Below are 18,976 nucleotides of genomic sequence, written 5' to 3' on the forward strand. Positions count from 1 at the left end.
TGTTTGTCCTTCTGGGTTTGGGTTACCTCACTCAGGATATTTTCTAGTTCCATCCATTTTCCTGCAAATTTCATGTTGTCATTGTTTTTCTCTGCTGAGTAGTACTCCATTGTATATATGTACCACATTTTCTTAATCCATTCTTCAGTTGAGGGGCATCTAGGTTGTTTCCAGGTTCTGGCTATTACGAATAGTGCTGCTATGAACATAGCATGTATATTTGTGGTATATGCCCAAGAGTGGTAGGGCTGGGTCTTGAGGTAGATTGATTCCCAATTTTCTGAGAAACCGCTTAGACCCCTTTCTGATTGTCCTGGACAGCTGCTTGCAAATGGTACATGATCAGCGGGCCATCCCAGAAACCATTATAGGAGCACAGTTTTTTCCACTGTACCTTCAAGATAGTTTAGGGATCGAAGAATTAACTTTGAAGAGAAAGACCTTTTCCTTTTTTTTTTTTTTTTTTTTTCTTCTTTTTCATTTTGAGATAGAGTTTCTCTGTGTAACAGTCCTGGCTGTCCTGGAACTCACTTTGTAGACCAGGCTAGCCTCAAACTCACGGAAATTCACCTGTCTCTGCCTCCCAAGTGCTGGGGTTAAAGGTGCGTGCCACTGTCGCCCAGCTGGGAAAGCCCTTTTCTAAACAGAATTCTTCTCCCTAGATGTCCAAATTGTAGCTTAATTGTCAGAACCAGGCCTGCACAGAGAGCTGAGACGCAGGAACAGAGGAGGCAAAGGCAGGCACCATTAGGATTCTAAGTGGGAAACCTTGGTCTCCCAAACCGGAATCATGGACCCCAAGCTAAACCCTGAAAGGCACGGCCAAGCACTCAGGAGCCTCGGCTTGTGACGTTGCTTTGGGCTGGCTTCCTATGTTATGAAACCAAGTAAGGAAAACTTTCATGTGTCTGGAAAGTCTACAGCCCGGCTCTAACTTGTCTCTCTGCCTTCAGTTCCTACCTTGTAAATACTAAGCTTGAAAGCGGAGGTAGCTATTATCTTGTTGCCTCTTTGGAGGTGGCCCAAGGAATTCCTCAGGACTGAAATGCTTCTGCCGTTAATGCCAGGGGCATGGAAGCTGCCCCTGCTGGCCTTAGGGTTGGAGGTCCCAGGTCCAAAGCAGAGAGGTAGCTTCCTGGATCTTACTGAACAACGGTTCCCAGTGGGTTGCAGTTTCTCTGGGATTTCTCTTCCCTTTCAAACTGCAAGTTTGTCTAATAGATGCACAACTTGATGGAATGCCAGCACATCACAGATGCAATTATATTTCAGAACAAGCCTCCTTCTTCTAATCTTCTGCCATCGCTGATTAATTAGACACTTTGAACTCTGCCCAACTGTTTGAAAGCTGTGAAAAATACAACCTGCATCGTTAAAATTTCTACACAAGCCTGTTTCCTCATTGTGCCTGTATTCCCCATCCTTTGAAAATAATAAGTATTTATACATGTTTTCTAATACACGATCTGGCTATTTTCTTATCATGGCTAGAATTCCCTCCACTGCTGGCCAAGAAATACAAGCACACAATGAAAACCTAATAGCAAAACTATGTGAGAAACCAATTGAATAATTTAGATATCCTCGCAGCTTGTTATTGCCATGTGGCACACAAAAGTCGTTTTTCCTTTTAAGCCTTGCATGAATGCCCCAGAAAGGTATCTTGTTATTGTTAACGGTGTCTCCTCATTGAAGTTTTAGAGTGTCTTTGTGCTTATGAGGAACGGTCGTAGGACAGCTGGTATAGGACTTAGAATCTATCTATCTATCTATCTATCTATCTATCTATCTATCTATCTATCTCCCTCCCTCCTGCATCTCTCCTCTGCTGTGTGGGTACCAGTTTCAAACTCCAGTCCGCATGCTTGCACAGCACACAGTTTACTGACAGAGCCCTCCCCAGCCCCGCACCGCCTCGTTTTTAGGACATGTAATTATTAGCTGTGTACATGGCCCCATGTTTTATTTTAGTGGGGGGCGGTGTCAAAGGACGGTGTTCAGGGGTCAGTTCTCTCCTTCCCCTTTATAAGGGTTTTGGAGAAAGAGCTTGGGTCACAGGCCTGTGCAGCTCACACCTGTGCCCTCCGAGCCATCTCACTGGCCACATGAGACCATGTTTGCAAGTAATTTCTAGTCTTTCTTTCCTGAGATAGACTTGTCTTTGAAAGTACTGCGTGCTGAAAGATCTGTTTCACAAAGGAAGAGACTCAAGCAGGGAGCTTCTAAACCGGCCCTGCTGACTTCCTAGAATGGACACTAGGTTTGAAGGACTGGGTGGACATGCAGAGGAAAAGGAGACTCTCTCTCCTCTTGACCTTGTGCTGAGACTGTCATCCGGGGCATACCCATCTCATGGCAGCCCAGGAACTCGGCAACTCCATAGCTAAGGCTCATGGTCCTCAGGCCCTAAAACCTGCTCTGACCCATCTGTCCTTCCTCTGATGTGATGTTCCGAAAGATGAGCACCTAACACCTTCTCCCCAATTTTAGGGAATACTTGCATTTCGCCTTGCCTTTTTTTTTCTGAAATACCTATTTTGTAGACATCTATGCCTTCCCACTCCCTGGTTCTATCCCTGCATTTCAAACCAGATTTTGACCTTTTCCAAAAAATCTTGGCTGTCTCAGGACCTCTACCACTGATCTCACCTTCTTCATTGAACATGAGGGAACTAAACCACCCCTTTCTAAGCCAGATTGCTGTTGGGAGTGTGTAATTGAGAGGAACGCAGTTGAAAGGCTACATAGCTATGCAATCCTGGTTCCTATTGACCTCTTCCCTTGCCCTCCTAGGTGACAGCCTGCCTGATGGCTGTGGCTAAGACCGACAGTGACGTTCAGGTGCGCAGAGCCGCGGTCCACGTGGTTGTGCTGCTGCTCCGGGGACTCAGCCGGAAAGCAACTGAGGTAAGCCTGCCTCTCCCCGTGAGCGTCTTCCTTCCTTGTGTTGTCCTGGTATCCAGTCTTCCTTGTACAGGTCCTGCTTGAACCTTTGTTAGATAGGAGTTGGTCAGCAGGGTTTTCCTAACCAGAAAATGGTACCATTTGCGTCTTCAGTAAGAGTCTCTGTAATGCATTAGACACCTGCGCAGTAACTGCTGCAGGAAATCCACACGCGTTTACAGAGGCCGTGAGTCCTGGCCGTGAGTCTTGGGCCAGTTCCAAGGTGAGCTAGCTGGAGCTGGAGCACATTCACCCTGCTCTGCAGCCTGAGCTCGGGTGGCTTGTCTTTCTGACTCACTTCGTGGTTCATACGGGAGGCTTCATTCTTTCCAGCTCCGAGTTCAATCCATATTTTGCTGTGGTATAAAATACACTTTCTTCCTTCCTTCAAGTGGGTTTGGTTGGTCCTCTCCCCATTGTACGGTCTATACAGGAAGAAAGTTTATGAATCCAAATGTGTGCTAAGATTGAATAAACTCAAAATTAATTTCCCTCTTGCTTCTGATGGAACCGCCTTCCCAGCTGATTTCAGATTAGAATCTGCATTAATAATTCACTTGCTGGCATCCACAGGCTCATCTGTGGCTAGCACATCAGTGTTTAACCAAACCTCGGGGAAGCTATTGGGAGAGTGATTGTTCTGTCACACAGAGAGGCTTTATTCCTGCTTGTGTTTTACCCTATCAGGTTGCTGATACCTGTTTGTACATGTACCCACTCTTACTTATCCCTTCCGGCCTTGCACAGCCATGCCGTCTCCATAAATGCCTGCTTGCTATTGTTCAGCCCGGCAGCTGAATTTCCATACAGCCACTTCCCCGTCCGTCACCCTCAGCTGCACTTCTGCCTTCTCATGTGCCTTGTCTAGGGTAAGGTTTGGCTTGAATGAGCTCATGTGGCACAAACACGTTCACCTGCGAGTTCTAAAAGCTTGACTAGAGTGGCCTCGACAAGTGGGGATTTGTTTTTATCCAGTCATAAGTGTGTGTTTCTTAGCTGCGTAGCCATAGCGAGGCCAGTGGATCTGGGATTGTCACAGCCCTTTGTCTCCTGACTGCAGCATGATGGCACTAGCCATGGCCTCTAGCACTGACGTAAATGAGAGATACGGAAGGGGAGAGAAAGACATTCTAGGCATTTTTAGGTCCTTTGTGGGGGACAGTTTTCTAGCATCATCCCCAGCCTACTTTGTTTCAGTCATTAGCCGGAATGCTCACCTAACTACTCCCCTCTGTAAGATGTCCTGATGCTGCATTTAACTGGCACATTTCTGCTTGGAACAAAATCAGAGTTTTTAGTTAGCAAGTCAGATGGCAGGAAATGGATATTGGGATGTGACTAATAGTGACCCAAAGGAAGTGGGGAAGACTGGTCTAGCCGAGTCACAAGAGCTTCCCTATAGGAAGAATTGTGCAGTAATGGAGTTCTCACCTATTTGTCTGTTGATGAGATAGGGAACATGTGCACCAGTGTTCATAGAATTAGATGAACCGCTGTAGGATACACACAGCTTTTGTGGAGAATCTGCTGTACAAACGAGAATTAAGAAACATCTGTATTTTCCCTCTTTGTTAAGGTCTACAGGGCTGGGGATATAGCTCCGTGGTCTAACACTTGCCTGCCACTCAGCACAGGAAAGGCCCTGGACTCAATCACCTGCCACTCAAGAAAATAACTTAGGCTAAGCGTACTGGTGTATACGTATAATCCCAGCATTTAGGAGGCAAGGAAGGTGGATCGTGAGCTCAAGGCCAGCCTAGGCTAATAGCGAGAACCTATCTCAAACAACAACAAAATCTGTGAAGCTTCTAGTAAATGTATCATGGTCCTTGTGTTGTTCTCGTTGCAGTTTTTCTTTTTGGAATTGGGGGTTGAACCTAGAGCTTCACTCATTCCAGTCTGCACTACACTGTGTCCCTAGTCAATTCCACTGTTTATGTAAATCCTTAATAACTGGGGGGATTGAGTGAGGGGAATACAGGGATTCTACATTAAAATCTTCTACAAGTCTAAACTATTTAATAGTATAAGTTGATCTAAGAGGCTGGAGAAACGGCTCGGTGGTTAAGAGCACATATTGTTCTTGCAGAGGGCTACAACTGCCTGTAACTCCAGCTTCAGCAGATCTGGCATACCTCTGACCTCCTCAGGCACATTCACAGGGATACACGTGTGCGTGCAAATAAAAAGAATATAAATAATAAAATACTTAAAAATATAAGTTATAACCTTTTAAAGAGAAATCTAAGCAGTGTGGTGTTGTGCCCTTGTAATCCCAAAACTTGGGAGCTAGAGGCAAGAGAGTCAATTCAAGTTCATTGTCGGCTACAGAATAGGTGCTCCTGGGCTGCACAAATAAAACAAAAAGAATCTATAAAACTCTGGACATGGGGTGTAGCTCACTTGTAGACCTCATGCTTAGTAATTAAAGGCCCTAAGTTTGATACCAAATATCAAAAAAGAAAAAAATTCTTAGTGCATGCATCCTTACTGAGTATGGGTTACACTATGCACACATGTATGCACACACAATGAAAGAGAATATACGTGTGTTAACTAGAGAAAAAAATGATTGGTTAGCACAGTAAAAGCTGAAGCAAGAACTCTAAAAGCTGAGTGTGCTGTTGTGTGCTTATAATCCCAGCACTCAGGAGTTGGGAGCAGGAGGATCAGATCACCCTGGCTACATAGCCAAGTTCAAGACTAACATGGGCTATGGGGGGGGGGGAATAAAACCAAAAGGAAGAAAGAAAAATAAAAGAAAGAAACTATCTAGGTGTCTCACATCTGTATATAGCTAATGAAAGCAGCGCTGTTCGCCTCACCAAACAGGAATTAACCTGTGGCCTTGAAGATCTTTGTCACTTTCAAAAAGCAGTGTAAATGGAAAATGCCTCTCCTGTTCTTCTTCACACCTCTAGTCCTCACTGAAATTTTTGAATTGTGCTTACTCAGTGGATGAAGGAAGGAAATGGGATGGATGGATGCCTGACTCTCCCCTACTGCACCCTTGAGACCAGGTGTGTTAAATCTCGTAATCGTAGCTGTGATTATGACTGGGGCCACTGTAATGAGGAGTGGAGATAACTGCAAAGCTTACACTGACATTTCTCTTTGGAGCTGTTTTGCCCCCAGGAACAGCTGAAGTGAATGCTACTCTGTGATGAAGTTTTAGGTTTTCCTTTCTGTCTTGCTAATCACCATCTCTCCAGCAACAGCTAGCCAAAAGACAGTGCCAGGTTTCATCTGCTGCTTGTGGGAAGCTGTCACTGCCTCTGATGATGAGGAGGTAGTTTTTAGTTCACTCTCATTCGGAAGTAGCCAGAGTGTTGTTTTGTGGCAATCAACACAAAATCTGCACTCACTGTCTTACTGAAGAAAAATGTCTCTCCTTTGATTTAGCTTTAGAGTCTATTTGTGGAATATACAGCCTTACAGTATATAGCCAGACATTGCCTTCTTTAAACTCCTATCCACCTTACCTTGACAAAAAACAAATCTACCAGGAATACCCAGGAGAGGAGGCATGGCATGTTCAGACCTGTAACTTGTGTAGGTTTCGAAGTTAAGAATAGGCCTTCTCGACACAGAAAAAAACGAGCTAAGCAACAGAATAAAGAGATGGTGGTAACTACCGCTCTCTTCCCAAGTTTGATCTTTGCCCAGTGACTCATTTATTCTATGTGTTATAAATGTTTAGAGTATACATGTTCATAGATCTGGTCCAGAGGCAGTAATTAGGGCATAGAAGTTGAGCACTGTCCTGTGAGGCTGGCATGTCTTCAGATAGCAGCCATACAGTCGGTCCAGTGAACCGCTCCCTGAGAGAGGGAGGAGGAGCAGGAGGTTCTTTTTTTTTCTTTTTTTTTTTAATTAAGAAAATTTTTTTTATTCATTTTACGTACCAAAGATCCCCCTCTTCCCTCCTCCTGTGCCTCAACCTCCCCCTCCCAACCCCCCCCATTCCCTTCTATAAGCCCCTCCCCCTGCCTCAAGGCTGTGCCAGGTGCCCCCTCATTGAAGTAGGCTCCAAAATGCAGGCAGATTCTTAAGAGAGTGCAGGCTTTAAAGGGCCCATTGTGTGCATAGGACTTTCTGCTTTCTTGGCTTTACTGTAGGGACAGGTTATTTGATGAGGCAGTGATACTGTAAGAACCTTAGAAAAGAAGTCTTTTGGCCAAAACTAGAAGATGGAATCTAGTGAAGAACAGAGGGGGTTTTTGTTTGTCTTTTTTTTTTTTTTAAGAACTTACAGCTGGGCAGTGGTGGCACACACCTTTAATTCCAGCACTTGGGAGGCAGAGGCAGGCAGATCTCTGAGTTCAAGGCCAGCCTGGTCTACAGAGTGAGTTCCAGGACAGCTAGGGCTGTTACACAGGGAAACCCTGTCTCGAGAAACCAAATAAAAAGTAAGTCCTTACAAAGTAAATGCTTTAGCAGAACCAAGGCTATGAGAGCCTGCCTTGTATTTCCAGTGGAAGCAGAGCACCAGTACCCACTAATTCAGCACTCATGTGACTTTATAAGGTGTAACTGCTATGAACAAGGGAGAACAGCTGCAAATACAATAGGAAAAAGGAGCAGCTGGGCCTGGTGTCACATGCCTATAATCTCAGCCCCAAAGTCAGAGGCAAGAGGATCACTCAAGTTCAAAGCCAGACTACTCTACATAGCAAGTTCTAGTCCAGCCAGAACTACATAACAAAGCTATCTCAATTAAATAAAAACAAAAACAGCTGGTTGGACACACTGGTGGGATATGCTGAAGAGGAAGATCATGAGTTCCAGGACAGCCTGAGCTACACGTTTAAAAAAGAAAGGCGCCAGACGGTGGTGGTGCACACCTTTAATCCCAGAGCTCATGAGGCAGAGGCAGGTGGATCTCTGAGTTTGAAACCAACCTCGTCAACAGAGCAAGTTCTGGGACAGCCAGGGATACACAAAGAAACCCTGCCTTAAAAAACCAAACAAAACAAAAAGTGTAGACCATCATGGCTAGCTTTTGTTTTTTTGAAGTGATTTCCTTAGAGTTATTATTGCTGTGATGAAACACCATGACCAAAGCAACCTAGGGAAGATTTACCTGGGGGTTTATTTGACTTACACTTCCACATCACTGTTCATCATTGAAAGAAGTCAGGACAGGAACTCAAAACAGGGCAAGAACCTGAAGGCAGGAACTGATGCAGAGTCCATGAAATAGTGCTGCTTACTGGCGTGCTCCCCATGGCTTGCTCAGCCTATTTCTTTTAGAACCCAGGACCACTAACCCAGGGGTGGCCCCAGCTACAATGGGCTGGACCCTCCCCATCAATCACTAGTTAAGAAAATACTCTACAGGCCTGCCTACAGCCCACTCTTAGAGAGCCTTTTTCTCAATTGAGATTCTCTACTATCAGATGACCATTTCTTGTGTTAACTTGACATAAAAGTAGCAATCACATGGGGTTTCTATGTAACCCAGGCTAACCTAGACTCACGATCTTCTGCCTCAGAGGACTGGACTCATAGGAATATGCTGCCATAGCTGATATGCAGTGCTAGACTGGTAGAAACCTCCCTCTTGACATTGTTGTAGCTGGAAGGCATGAGTGTCTATACGGTTAGCATTCTATAAACACCAGGCATCTAATAAGAATTTAGCTTTTGTTGAGCCTTGTTCAAAGTGTATTGGCGTTAGGGCATAAAGGGATTTGAAAGTAATTTAAGTTTCTAAGTTCCCTCTCACCCCCTTCTCTCATCCTCACTCTTAGCCATCATAATAGCAGTTTCTGTGAAAGGAAAATCATGCTGAAAAGAAGGAAGTGGTTTCTAATCACAGAAGGTGCTTGTGGTCCACCCACGGAACGCAATGCCTGTGTCCCAGGTTCACCTGCTGCTTGTCTGTCTAGGCCAAGTAGAGACTGAGGAGTGGTACTTGATCACTGGCAGATTCGAGTTATAAACAAGCACAGATCAAATGCAAAGTTTCTTTCCTCTTATTGGTTTTTTTTTCCTTATCTTGGAAGTTATTTTGAGGTCATTTGGTTTGTTTTGGTTGTGAGCCTAGCCTTTAACGGCTGAGCTATCCCTCCAGCCCCATTTGGTTTGTTTTGTACTGTGAGTACAGTAAATAGATGAGTGTCCTTCCCAGAATGATCACAGACACTGCTCTTTTTAGCATAGAAGTCTCCATGCGGGAACAATGAAAGGAACATTTCTGTATAACTGACTGGGGTCCAGGTAATACGTCTTCCTCTGCAACCCTTGAAAGTGTGGATAGGAGAGCCCTAGAAGAAGCTAAACCAAAGAACCTTCCTGGCAGCATGAAGCACTAACCTGTCAACCAGGAAGCACCCAGCCAATCAGCTGCTGTGACTGGTGCGGTCACAGGTTTCCTGTTAGTACCGATGCTTAATACAAACCCTTGTGTAGATGTAACCAACCATCTTATTAAATAAGAAACACAGAACCAATGCAAAGAAGAAAGCCAAGAGATCAGAGCTAAGAGCCTTACCGCCTGCTGCAGCTAGCCTCTTCAGCCAAGACACCTCTCCGAAAAAAGCCCTACTTCCTGTGTGTTTGTCTTTATATAGTCTTTCTGTTCTGCCTTCTCACTGGTTGTAAATCCAAACACATCACTGCCTGTATGTACAGCCCTCCAGGTCTTCTATGGTATTGAGATTAAAGGCGTGTGTCTCCAATGCTGGCTGTATCCTTGACCACACAGATATCTACCTAGCTCTTCTACCAAGTGCTGGAATTAAAGGCGTGCGCCACGAACGCCCAGCTCTGCTATGGCTTGCTATTAGTTCTGACCCCCAAGCAACTTTATTTATTAACATACAAATAAAATCACATTTCAGCACAAATAAAATACCGCCATACCCTTGTTGTCCTACATAGTCAGAATTTGACAATAGACTGTATGTTTATAGTCTCTTCCCTTCATACAGCTCCCTCTTGACATGCTTTTAGATATTCTAATCTTCGCTGTTCATCAAAGAAAAAAATCCTCTTTAGGTCTTGAATTCCATTGCCATGGCACCATAACAGAGCATCCCACCTCGGGTGTGATAAAGCAGCAGAATCTCACTGCATCCTGTTTTGATTTGTCATGGTTATGTATCCTTAGATACAGCATTGCATTCCCATTTCTGTATTACTGTCTCCTAACAAGGACATCCATCTTGTTGGATTGCGGACTTTATTAGTTACCTTTCCCATTGCTCTGAAAAATATGAGACAGCAACTTCATGAAGGAGGAGTTTCAATTTATAGTTCAAGGGGATGGTGTCCATCTTGGCAGGGAAATCATGGCAGCAAGAACATTTGTAGTCAGGAAACAGGGATGAATGCTAGTATTCAGCTCTTTCTCTTTTTACGTAGTCCAGGATCCCCAACACATGGAATGGTGTGTCGCTCACAGTTAATGGAATCTTCTCACTTCAGTTCACCTAAACTAGGTAACTCCTCACAGCTGTACCCAGAGGCTAACCTAGTCTAGATAATATACCTCACAGGCATGCTCAGAGACTAATTTCACCTAGGTAGCCCCTCACAGCTGTACCCAGAGACTTATCTCCTAAATGATTATAGATCCCATCAAGTTGACAAGCAATATCAACCATCCCAGGCTCTACCCCACTCCATTATGGCCTTATTTTAGGTAGATGTGCCTTCATCACAATGACACTGTTTCTAAACAACATCACATTCTGAGGTACTGGAGTTTAGGACTTCAATCTATCTTTTTCAGGAAGTAGAAACACAAAAGGTCTTAGGAGTCCACAGTTCACTCCCTTTTACTTCCATTTCCATCTGTTATTGCTGCCATCTTGAGAAGAGCTTCTTCCTAGGATAGTGTCTCTGGTCCTCTTCCTCCTCTACCCACCCCCACACTGTAGCTCCAGCAAGACAAAGGAGCAGTATTTCTCACATGCTTACCTTGAAAGAAGTCAGTTCTGTCACTTGAATAGAGAAAGCAGTGAGAGACCCAAGGATAATTTTTGTAGTATTAAACAAGATCTTGGTGCAAATCCCTCAACCTCTCTAAACCTCTTTCCACACCTGCTGTATCTGTCTGACAGAGAGGAGCCAAGAGGGAGATGGTTCTGCATGTGTGAGTCTCAAGACTCTGGTTGTCATGTAAAAGCAGCAGAAAAGGTGATTGCTAGTGGTCATTATGTTGCTGTGCTGTTACTGTTATTGCCATCGTTAACGCTACCACAGCCTGCTCAACTGTGGTCCCAGCCGGGTTATTGGTTATCTTGGTCTGGGGTTGTATTTTTTTGTGTTTTATTTTCTTTTGTGATTAGATTCTTTCCTTTCCTTTCCTTTCTTTCTTTTTTGATACAGAGTCTCATGTAGCCCAGGCTGGCCTCAAACTTGCCATGTATCTAAGGATGACCTCCTGCAATCATCTCGGGTGCTAAGGTGACAGGTATGTCCCGTCAAGTCTAGTTTATGTGGTGCTGGGGACAGAAGCCAAGGCCTATGGTGTGCATGCTGCCCAAGGACCGGACCAGCTGAGCTACAGCCTCGGTCCTTTCCTTTCTTTCTTTCTTTCCCTCACCTCTGCCAAGGCTGAAGCTCGCACTCAAGACCTAACAAACGCCAGGCAAGCATTCTACCACTGAGATATCACAGCCCCAGCCCCTAAAAATGACTTTTAAAAAACTCTACCGAAGATATTTCTGTAATGACTGGTCAGATTGTGTCCATGTGGATAAACAGGCAATTAACTTGATGGCTACAATTTTTAAAATTTTTTATTTTAGCTGATGCATAAGAACATAAAAGCACACACACTAATGGAATGGCTTACACTGTTTAATACATGCAGACATCACTTTTGGCTCAGACCAAGTACAGTATCATACATAGGTACAGTAAGTTTAAATAGCTGTCTAGAACTTTTGGTACATTACATTTTTTATACCAGGTTCTCACCATGTCACCATGGGTCATCTCAAAAAAGAATTGGGGGGCAACAGATCTCTCACTGTGTAGCTTTAGGTGTCCTGGAACTCACTATGTAGACCAGGCTGGCCTCCAACTCACAAAGATCCATCTGCCTTTGCCTCTGCCTCTGCCTCTGCCTCTGCCTCTGCCTCTGCCTCTGCCTCTGCCTCTGCCTCTGCAACCAAAGGATTCAATGTAGATTTGGACTTGATTTGGCTTCTGACACCATTGTTTTCTTACTTTATTGCTCCCACTAGGAAGCAATGGATAGAGGGCCACGACTAATGATACTGCCATCTGCTTTTAGAGAGTGGCACTGAGGACTAAAGTGTAGCTCAGTGCAGTATAGCTCATGGCCTCTTAGCATGCCCAAGACTCTGGCTTCTATCTCCAGCACCACCACCACCACCCCCCAAAAAAAGAAAGAATGGTACTTAAATATATTATTAATCTCAGTTCATTCTCCCGGGAGCTCTGGGGGTGGGTGTTGTTGGTTCCATTTTACAAATGACTGCACTCACTGAAATGAAACAGACTTCATTGGACCATACTTTAGTAGGTGGTAGTGTTTTAAACTAGGCCTTCTGACCTTAAAACCTGTGCTCTGACTTGTTCTATCTACCATTCCCTACATTTGTTAAATGTACTATGTTTTATTTTTGGGTTTTTTTTTTTTTTTTTTTTTTTGGTTTTTCGAGACAGGGTTTCTTTGTGTAGCTTTGCGCCTTTCCTGGAACTCACTTGGTAGCCCAGGCTGGCCTCGAACTCACAGAGATCCGCCTGCCTCTGCCTCCCGAGTGCTGGGATTAAATGCGTGCGCAACCACCGCCCGGCCTGTACTATGTTTTTAAGAAAGAGCACAAAAAAAGGGTTTATCTGTGTGTATGGTGTGTGTGCATCTGTATATGCATGTACACACATGTGCAAGAGCGCATGTGTATGCAGGTGCACATACATGTGTTTCCATTTGTGTGTGGAGAGCTGAAGTTGATGATGAGTGCCTTTCTCAACTATTCGCTGTTTTATTTATTGAGAGAGGGTCTATTGCTGAACTTGAAGTTCACTGATTCCAGCTAGTCCAGCTCGCCAGTTGGCCCGGTCTCTGACTCTAGAGTGCTAGGATTCTAGGTGGCCCCTATGCCTGTCTGCAGTTTGTGTGAGTACGGAGGATCCTAGCTCTAGTCTTCATGCTTGCCATATCCTAAGCCACGTCCCCAGCCTCCTGAAAACATTATCGTAAAGCCAATAATTGACGAGTGATAAATGAAAACGGGCAACAGCCATGGGTCTAGTCGCCCACACTGACAGAATTTAAAGTGACTTCCAAACAATGGCCTAGAGATTCAAAATGTGGCGACATCTCATGGCTCCTCTGAGCAAGCTGTCAGAAAGTTGTTGTGGTGGTTTAAATGAGACCGGCCCCATAGGCTCATAATTTGAGTATTTGGTCCCCAGGTGATGGAACTATTTAGGAGGTGTGGTGGTATTGGTTGTTTTTACTCTTTTGGGGGGCCCGCCACCCAGCTCCCAAATAAATCACAAATGGAGGCTTATTCTTACTTATGAATGCCCAGCCTTAGCGTCACTTGTTTCTTGCCAGCTTTTCTTAACTTAAATTATCCTGTCTTGTTTTGCCTCTGGGCTTTTCCCATTCTCTTACTTCTTTCTGTATCTTATTCTTACTCCGTGGCCTGCTCTGTAGCTGGGAAGTACTGTAGGCAATGGTGCCCCTCCTAGAGATTCAGTTCACGTTGACCTAGTAAGGAGTCTGGGACGTCTTATAGCAAAAAGACTACCACTTTCCTAAATTCATTTACCAAGGATCCTTTGCCATCATAAGTGGCCAAGTAATAATGTTCCATGGAACAAACTTTGGGGAGGAATCCAGACGTCTCATTTTCTGAATGAAGAAAGTAAGGCTTGTAGAGAGACTGTGTTATAGTTTTCCAAAGCTAATGCCAGGAAGCAGCAGCACTGGTTTCCTCTTGTCTCTGGCATTTGATATTGGCCAAATGCTAGTGAAAGTACAGCTTCTTCCCTCTCTTCCTTGTGTTTAATTCACTTGATCATCAGGAACAAGATTTATCACGTTTTCTAGGGTGCCTTAGCTGACATCATTAAAGTGAGTCAGTGTGCAAAAGAAGAAGCAGGTTTGGGGCTGAGGAGATGGCCTGGTGGGCAAAAGTGCCTGTCGCTCAGGTGTGAAGACCTGCATTAGACTCCTCCGACCCAAGCCAGACAGCGGTGGCGCACACTTTAATCCCAGCACTCGGGATGCAGAGGCAGATGAATCTATGAATTCGAGTCCAGCCTGGTCTACAGAGTGAGTTCCAGGACAGCCAGGGCTACACAGAGAAACCCTGTCTCAGGGGAAAAAAAAAAAAAATCCTTAGACCCAGTGTAAAAGCTGGACAGATAAGTATTTGGAATCTCGGTGTTCCTATAGGCAGATAGGAGGCAGAAACTCATGGGTCAGCAACCTGCATACTCATTGAAAAACCAAGAGGCACTATTCCAAACAAGGTCCTTCACCGAGGTTGTCCTCTGACCTCCTCTACACAACATTTACACATACATACCAGAATCAGGTTTGAAAAAAATCCATTCTATCAGCCTTTCTCTAAATCAGACCAGTGTATTTTTTATTAGGACAGATTGCTATAACATATTCTAGAGTATTGCCTGTGTTCTGATAAATAGCAGCAGGTATGCTACTTACATTGCAGGCATATTTCTAAGCCAATACAGTGACCCAGCCTCAACACAGAAAAGAAATAACAGGATAATAATTCATAATAAGACGTGTTCACTCAGTTGTTCTTGCGTGTAGAATCACCATGAATGGGACAGCTACAAATCTAGACTGAGATGTCAGAAGGACCATGCATGACGACACCACACAGTCTGATTTTCCAAGATGGTAAACTGCTTTCGGTAAAATCCAAGCAAATCAAAATATTATCTCTCAATATGCATAGAAGTTTCCTCTTCAGAAACTGAATGTGTATGAAAACTACCCAAGACACTTTGACCGAGCGTTTATTATGTAACAGCGCTGATGTCCGAGGGCTTCCCATGAATTAGTCCATTCAGTCTCCGTAACCAGCCTGTCTAGGTGTGGTTCCAGATGCCTGTTGTAAGATGAAGAAAACCAAGACAAGGAAGAGAGGTTAACTGTTCCCCAGCTCAGAACAGTCTCAGTCTTCTATGTCCCTGTCATCTGAAGGACCCTGAAACTGAGTCACCTGGATATTTATTCCACAGATCATGACCAGATAAAGTCTACTTGGGATCTGGGAAGCCATAGTATCCAAAAGGAATCCAGACCAGGCCACCTCTACACAGCAGTTACTGTCTGCCCAGGAGCATGACAGAAGAGCAGTTGAAGAGTGTTTGAATTGGCTTCCAGCCCAGGTGCCCTCCAGGACCTGCCAGCAAGTCTTCGGAGAGCAGAGACAGGAAACAGGCTGGGTGCCTTTTGCCCTCCTCATGGCCCGCCATCTCTTGCCAAAAGCCCAGCCCTAGATTTTGCATCCAGCAATTTCTCGTCTCAGGAGACAGGAAAAATCAGGGAGCAGAGAGAAACACCGGAGACCAAGCCCTGCTAGGTTGCCAGGCTGGGGAGAGTCTTGGGACTTTTCTCCCTCCAAAATAATTATGCCGATCTAAGGGGCATCTGGGTAGCAAGCCCTTCTCTTCTCTTTGCTCCCTCCTCTGAAAAGAACTGAGTGCACCTCTCTTGGGGTGATGTGAGATGACCCCAGATTGATGGTAGGAAGACTGGGCAAGGGATGGGACTGGGAAGTGGAGGTTGGGGGCAGCCCAGGGCCGGTGACCAATGATCTTTGGTTCCCTGTATGCACCTACATTTTCTTCAGGCATCTGGTGCCAATTTCTACAACTCTGCATTAGGACAAAAGTAATGAATCTTGCCCTGGTAGTTGTTGGTGGAATAATAACTCATGGTGTTGGTTGCTTCACCACCCAATGAATGAGTGAATTAGACCTCTCGATTTTCAGATTGTCTAACAGTACTGCCTATTAATAAGGAGGTATATGATGTTATATTCTAAAGCTCTACAGAATGATAATAAATGTGAAAAAAAATTGTTGTTGTTTTTTGAGACAAGGTTTCTCTGTGTAACTGTCCTGGCTGTCCTAGAATTTGCTCTGTAGACCAGGCTAGCCTCGAACTCACAGAGATCTGCCTGCCTCTGATTCCAGAGTGCTGGGATTAAAGGTGTATACCACCACTGCACAGTATGAATATGAAAATTTTAATGAGGTTAATCATCTATTTAAGACTCAAGACAAGTGTGTGTTGATGATCTATAGAGGTCATTTACAAATGGTATCATAGTAGAAATTGAGCTTCATTTTTCAATAAAAACTAAAATATGTTTTAAACATAAGGAGTCTGGAAAGATGGCCCAGCGGTTAAGAGTACTGGTAGCTCTTCCAGAGGATCTAGGCTTGATTTCCAGCACCCACATGGAGGCTCACAGCCTTCTGTAACTCTAGTTCTGTGGGATTCTCTTTTGGCCTCTGAAGGTGCTGCATAACATGGTACATTTACATGCATGCAGGTAAGACATCCATGCACCTAATAAAGATAAAAATGTTAAATTAACAAATAATTATTTTAGAGACCGGGAGTTGAGCCAGGTGATGGTAGTAGTAGTAGTAGTAGCAGCAGCAGCAGCAGCAGCAGCACACACCTTTAATCCCTTTAATCCCAGCACTCCCAGGAGTTGAGCCAGGCGGCGGCGGCGGCGGCGGCGGCGGCGGCGGCGGTGGTGGTGGTGGTGGTGGTGCTGCTGCTGCTGCTGCTGCTCACCTTTAATCCCAGCACTCCCAGGAGGCAGAGGCAGGCGGATTTCTGTGAGTTTGAGGCCTGGTCTACAGAGTGAGTTCCAGGAGAGCCAGGGCTACACAGAGAAATGTGTCTCCAAAAACAACCAAGACCAGGAGTTGAAGGCCGTCTCCAGTGTCTTAGTTTGAGACCAATCTGGGCTACATGATACTGTCTCAAAGAAAAACAAAACAATAAAACAACAACAAACCAGGATGGTGAGATGGCTCAGTAGGTAAAAGCATTTGCTGCCAAGATGGACAGCCCGAGTGTGATCCACCAGACTAACGCAGTGGAGGGAGAGACCCAGCTCCTCATCGCTGCTGTTCTCTGACCTCAACACATACACTGGGGCCTCCACACCAAATAAATACCTGTAATTTAAAAAATCAAAAACAAGAAAACCATCAAACAGATCGATGCTGTAGGTTCTATTCTAGCTCATGGGTCATTACCCCATGGTTTGTTTGCTCATGGCAGTGTGTTCCTAGTAAACCCCACATCCCCCAGGATTATGTATTTAATATTGCTAACCTTTATTAATGGCTTATTGTATGCCGCTAAACTCTTTATATTCTCAATCCTCATAGCAACTCTGTGAGACGAGTAGGCTCACAAACTCTATTTGCAAATGAGAAAATTGAGGTCCAGCACATTTGTGTTTAGATGCTCGGGTCACACAGTGAGAGGCAGGGTTGAGGTGGCAGCCCAGCTGTTCTGAAAGGGTTAATCAGAGCACGCCTGCGGCTGTACTTAAGAGACAGGTGGACTTTTGTTGGGGTTTTTTACTTGGGGGGGTGGCCCACCACCCAGCTCCCAAATAAATCACACACAGAGGCTTATTCTTAATTATAAACACCAAGCTTTAGCTTGGCTTAGTTTCTTGCCAGCTTTCCTCAAGTTATCTCATCTACCTTTTGCCTCTGGGCTTTTCCTATTCTTTAATTTCCGTAAATCTTACTCTTACTCCATGGCTGGCTGTGTAGCTGGGTTGCTGGTCCCTGATCATCATCATCATCACCATTACCTCCTCAACCACCTCCACCTTCACCTCCTGCTCCTCCTCCGTCTCCTAGAGCTCCTTCTCCCAGATTTCTCCTTCTTTATATTCTCTGCCTGCCAGCCCCCCCCATCCTTTCTTCTGCCTTGATATTGGCCAGTTCTTTATTAGACCATCAGGTGTTTTACACAGGCACAGTAACACAGCTTCACAGAGTTAAAAAAAAAATGCTACATAAACAAAAGTAACACACCTTAAAATAATATTCTACAATAGTGAACTGATTCAGATGTGCTGAGACAAGCGTGGGTTCCTTTCCTTCACCATGGGGCTTTCTTCTGGTCTCCAGTTCTCCTTAGTCAGTGGGTATTGCATTCGTCAGGATGAGGGAACTGGAGCCTTCCACCTTGTTGAAGCAGATCTTTCTTTTTGTGTTAACTGGGCTTCATACTCCGGACTAGGTGGGGCCAAGCTTCTGGCTAATGCTGTCTTAGTGAGTGCTGGGATTGTAAATGTGTGCTCCCGAATCCAGCCATATATGTAGGTTCCAGGGATCAACTCCGGTTGTCTAGCTTGCACAGCATGTGCTCTTACCCGCTAAGCCTTCTCCCTGACCCAGGAGATGCAATCTGAACGTATGTGTCAAAAATTATTCTCCCAGTTCCCTGTTGCTAGGAAAAAAAAACCTTTTTGTTCATAATTAGGAAAACTCCAAGAAATGCAGTACTAGGCAAAGTCACTGCTCTTGTTATTAACACTTAGCTGCATCTTGGGCAGCTACTTATGACATCTGAAATCATGGCAGATCCCTCACTGAGTCTCCTATCATTTGTTTTCTGAGATCTTGTACTGCTCCACCTCATTCTTAGTAGATTATTGAGTTTGGGGGAGCTGGGATATGGTTCAAGGGTGAGGTCCTTGCCCCACAAGCATGAGCATCTAAACTAATATCCCCATTACCCATGTAAGAGCCAGTGGCAGAGATAAGCCAATCAGGATAGCAGCCAGTCTTGCAGAGAGTTAGGATCAGTGAGAGGCCCTGTCTCAACAAATTGTACAATAGAGGACGATACCCAAAGTTGACCTCTTCCACACTCACGCACGCACGTGTGTGCACACACACCTGTACACATGTGCACATACACACACCCCTTGTTGAGTTTCTTTTTTTTTTTAATTTTATTTAACTTTATTTTATGTGCATTGGTGTGCAGGTGTCAGGTCCCCTGGAAGTGGAG

At 44.7% G+C, this 18,976-nt stretch overlaps 1 protein-coding gene across 1 annotated transcript in view; it reads left to right on the forward strand.

Moving 5' to 3' along the window:
- Tango6 (transport and golgi organization 6 homolog) overlaps nucleotides 1–18,976 on the forward strand; it is a 170,298-nt gene that overhangs the window by 138,290 nt on the left and 13,032 nt on the right. The window contains 1 exon segment of the mRNA XM_028857728.2: nucleotides 2,794–2,907. Within this exon segment, the coding sequence (XP_028713561.1) occupies nucleotides 2,794–2,907 (114 nt within the window).

This window comes from Peromyscus leucopus, chromosome 5 (genome assembly GCF_004664715.2).
Source record: "Peromyscus leucopus breed LL Stock chromosome 5, UCI_PerLeu_2.1, whole genome shotgun sequence".
In the NCBI taxonomy this organism is placed as follows: Eukaryota; Metazoa; Chordata; class Mammalia; order Rodentia; family Cricetidae; genus Peromyscus; species Peromyscus leucopus.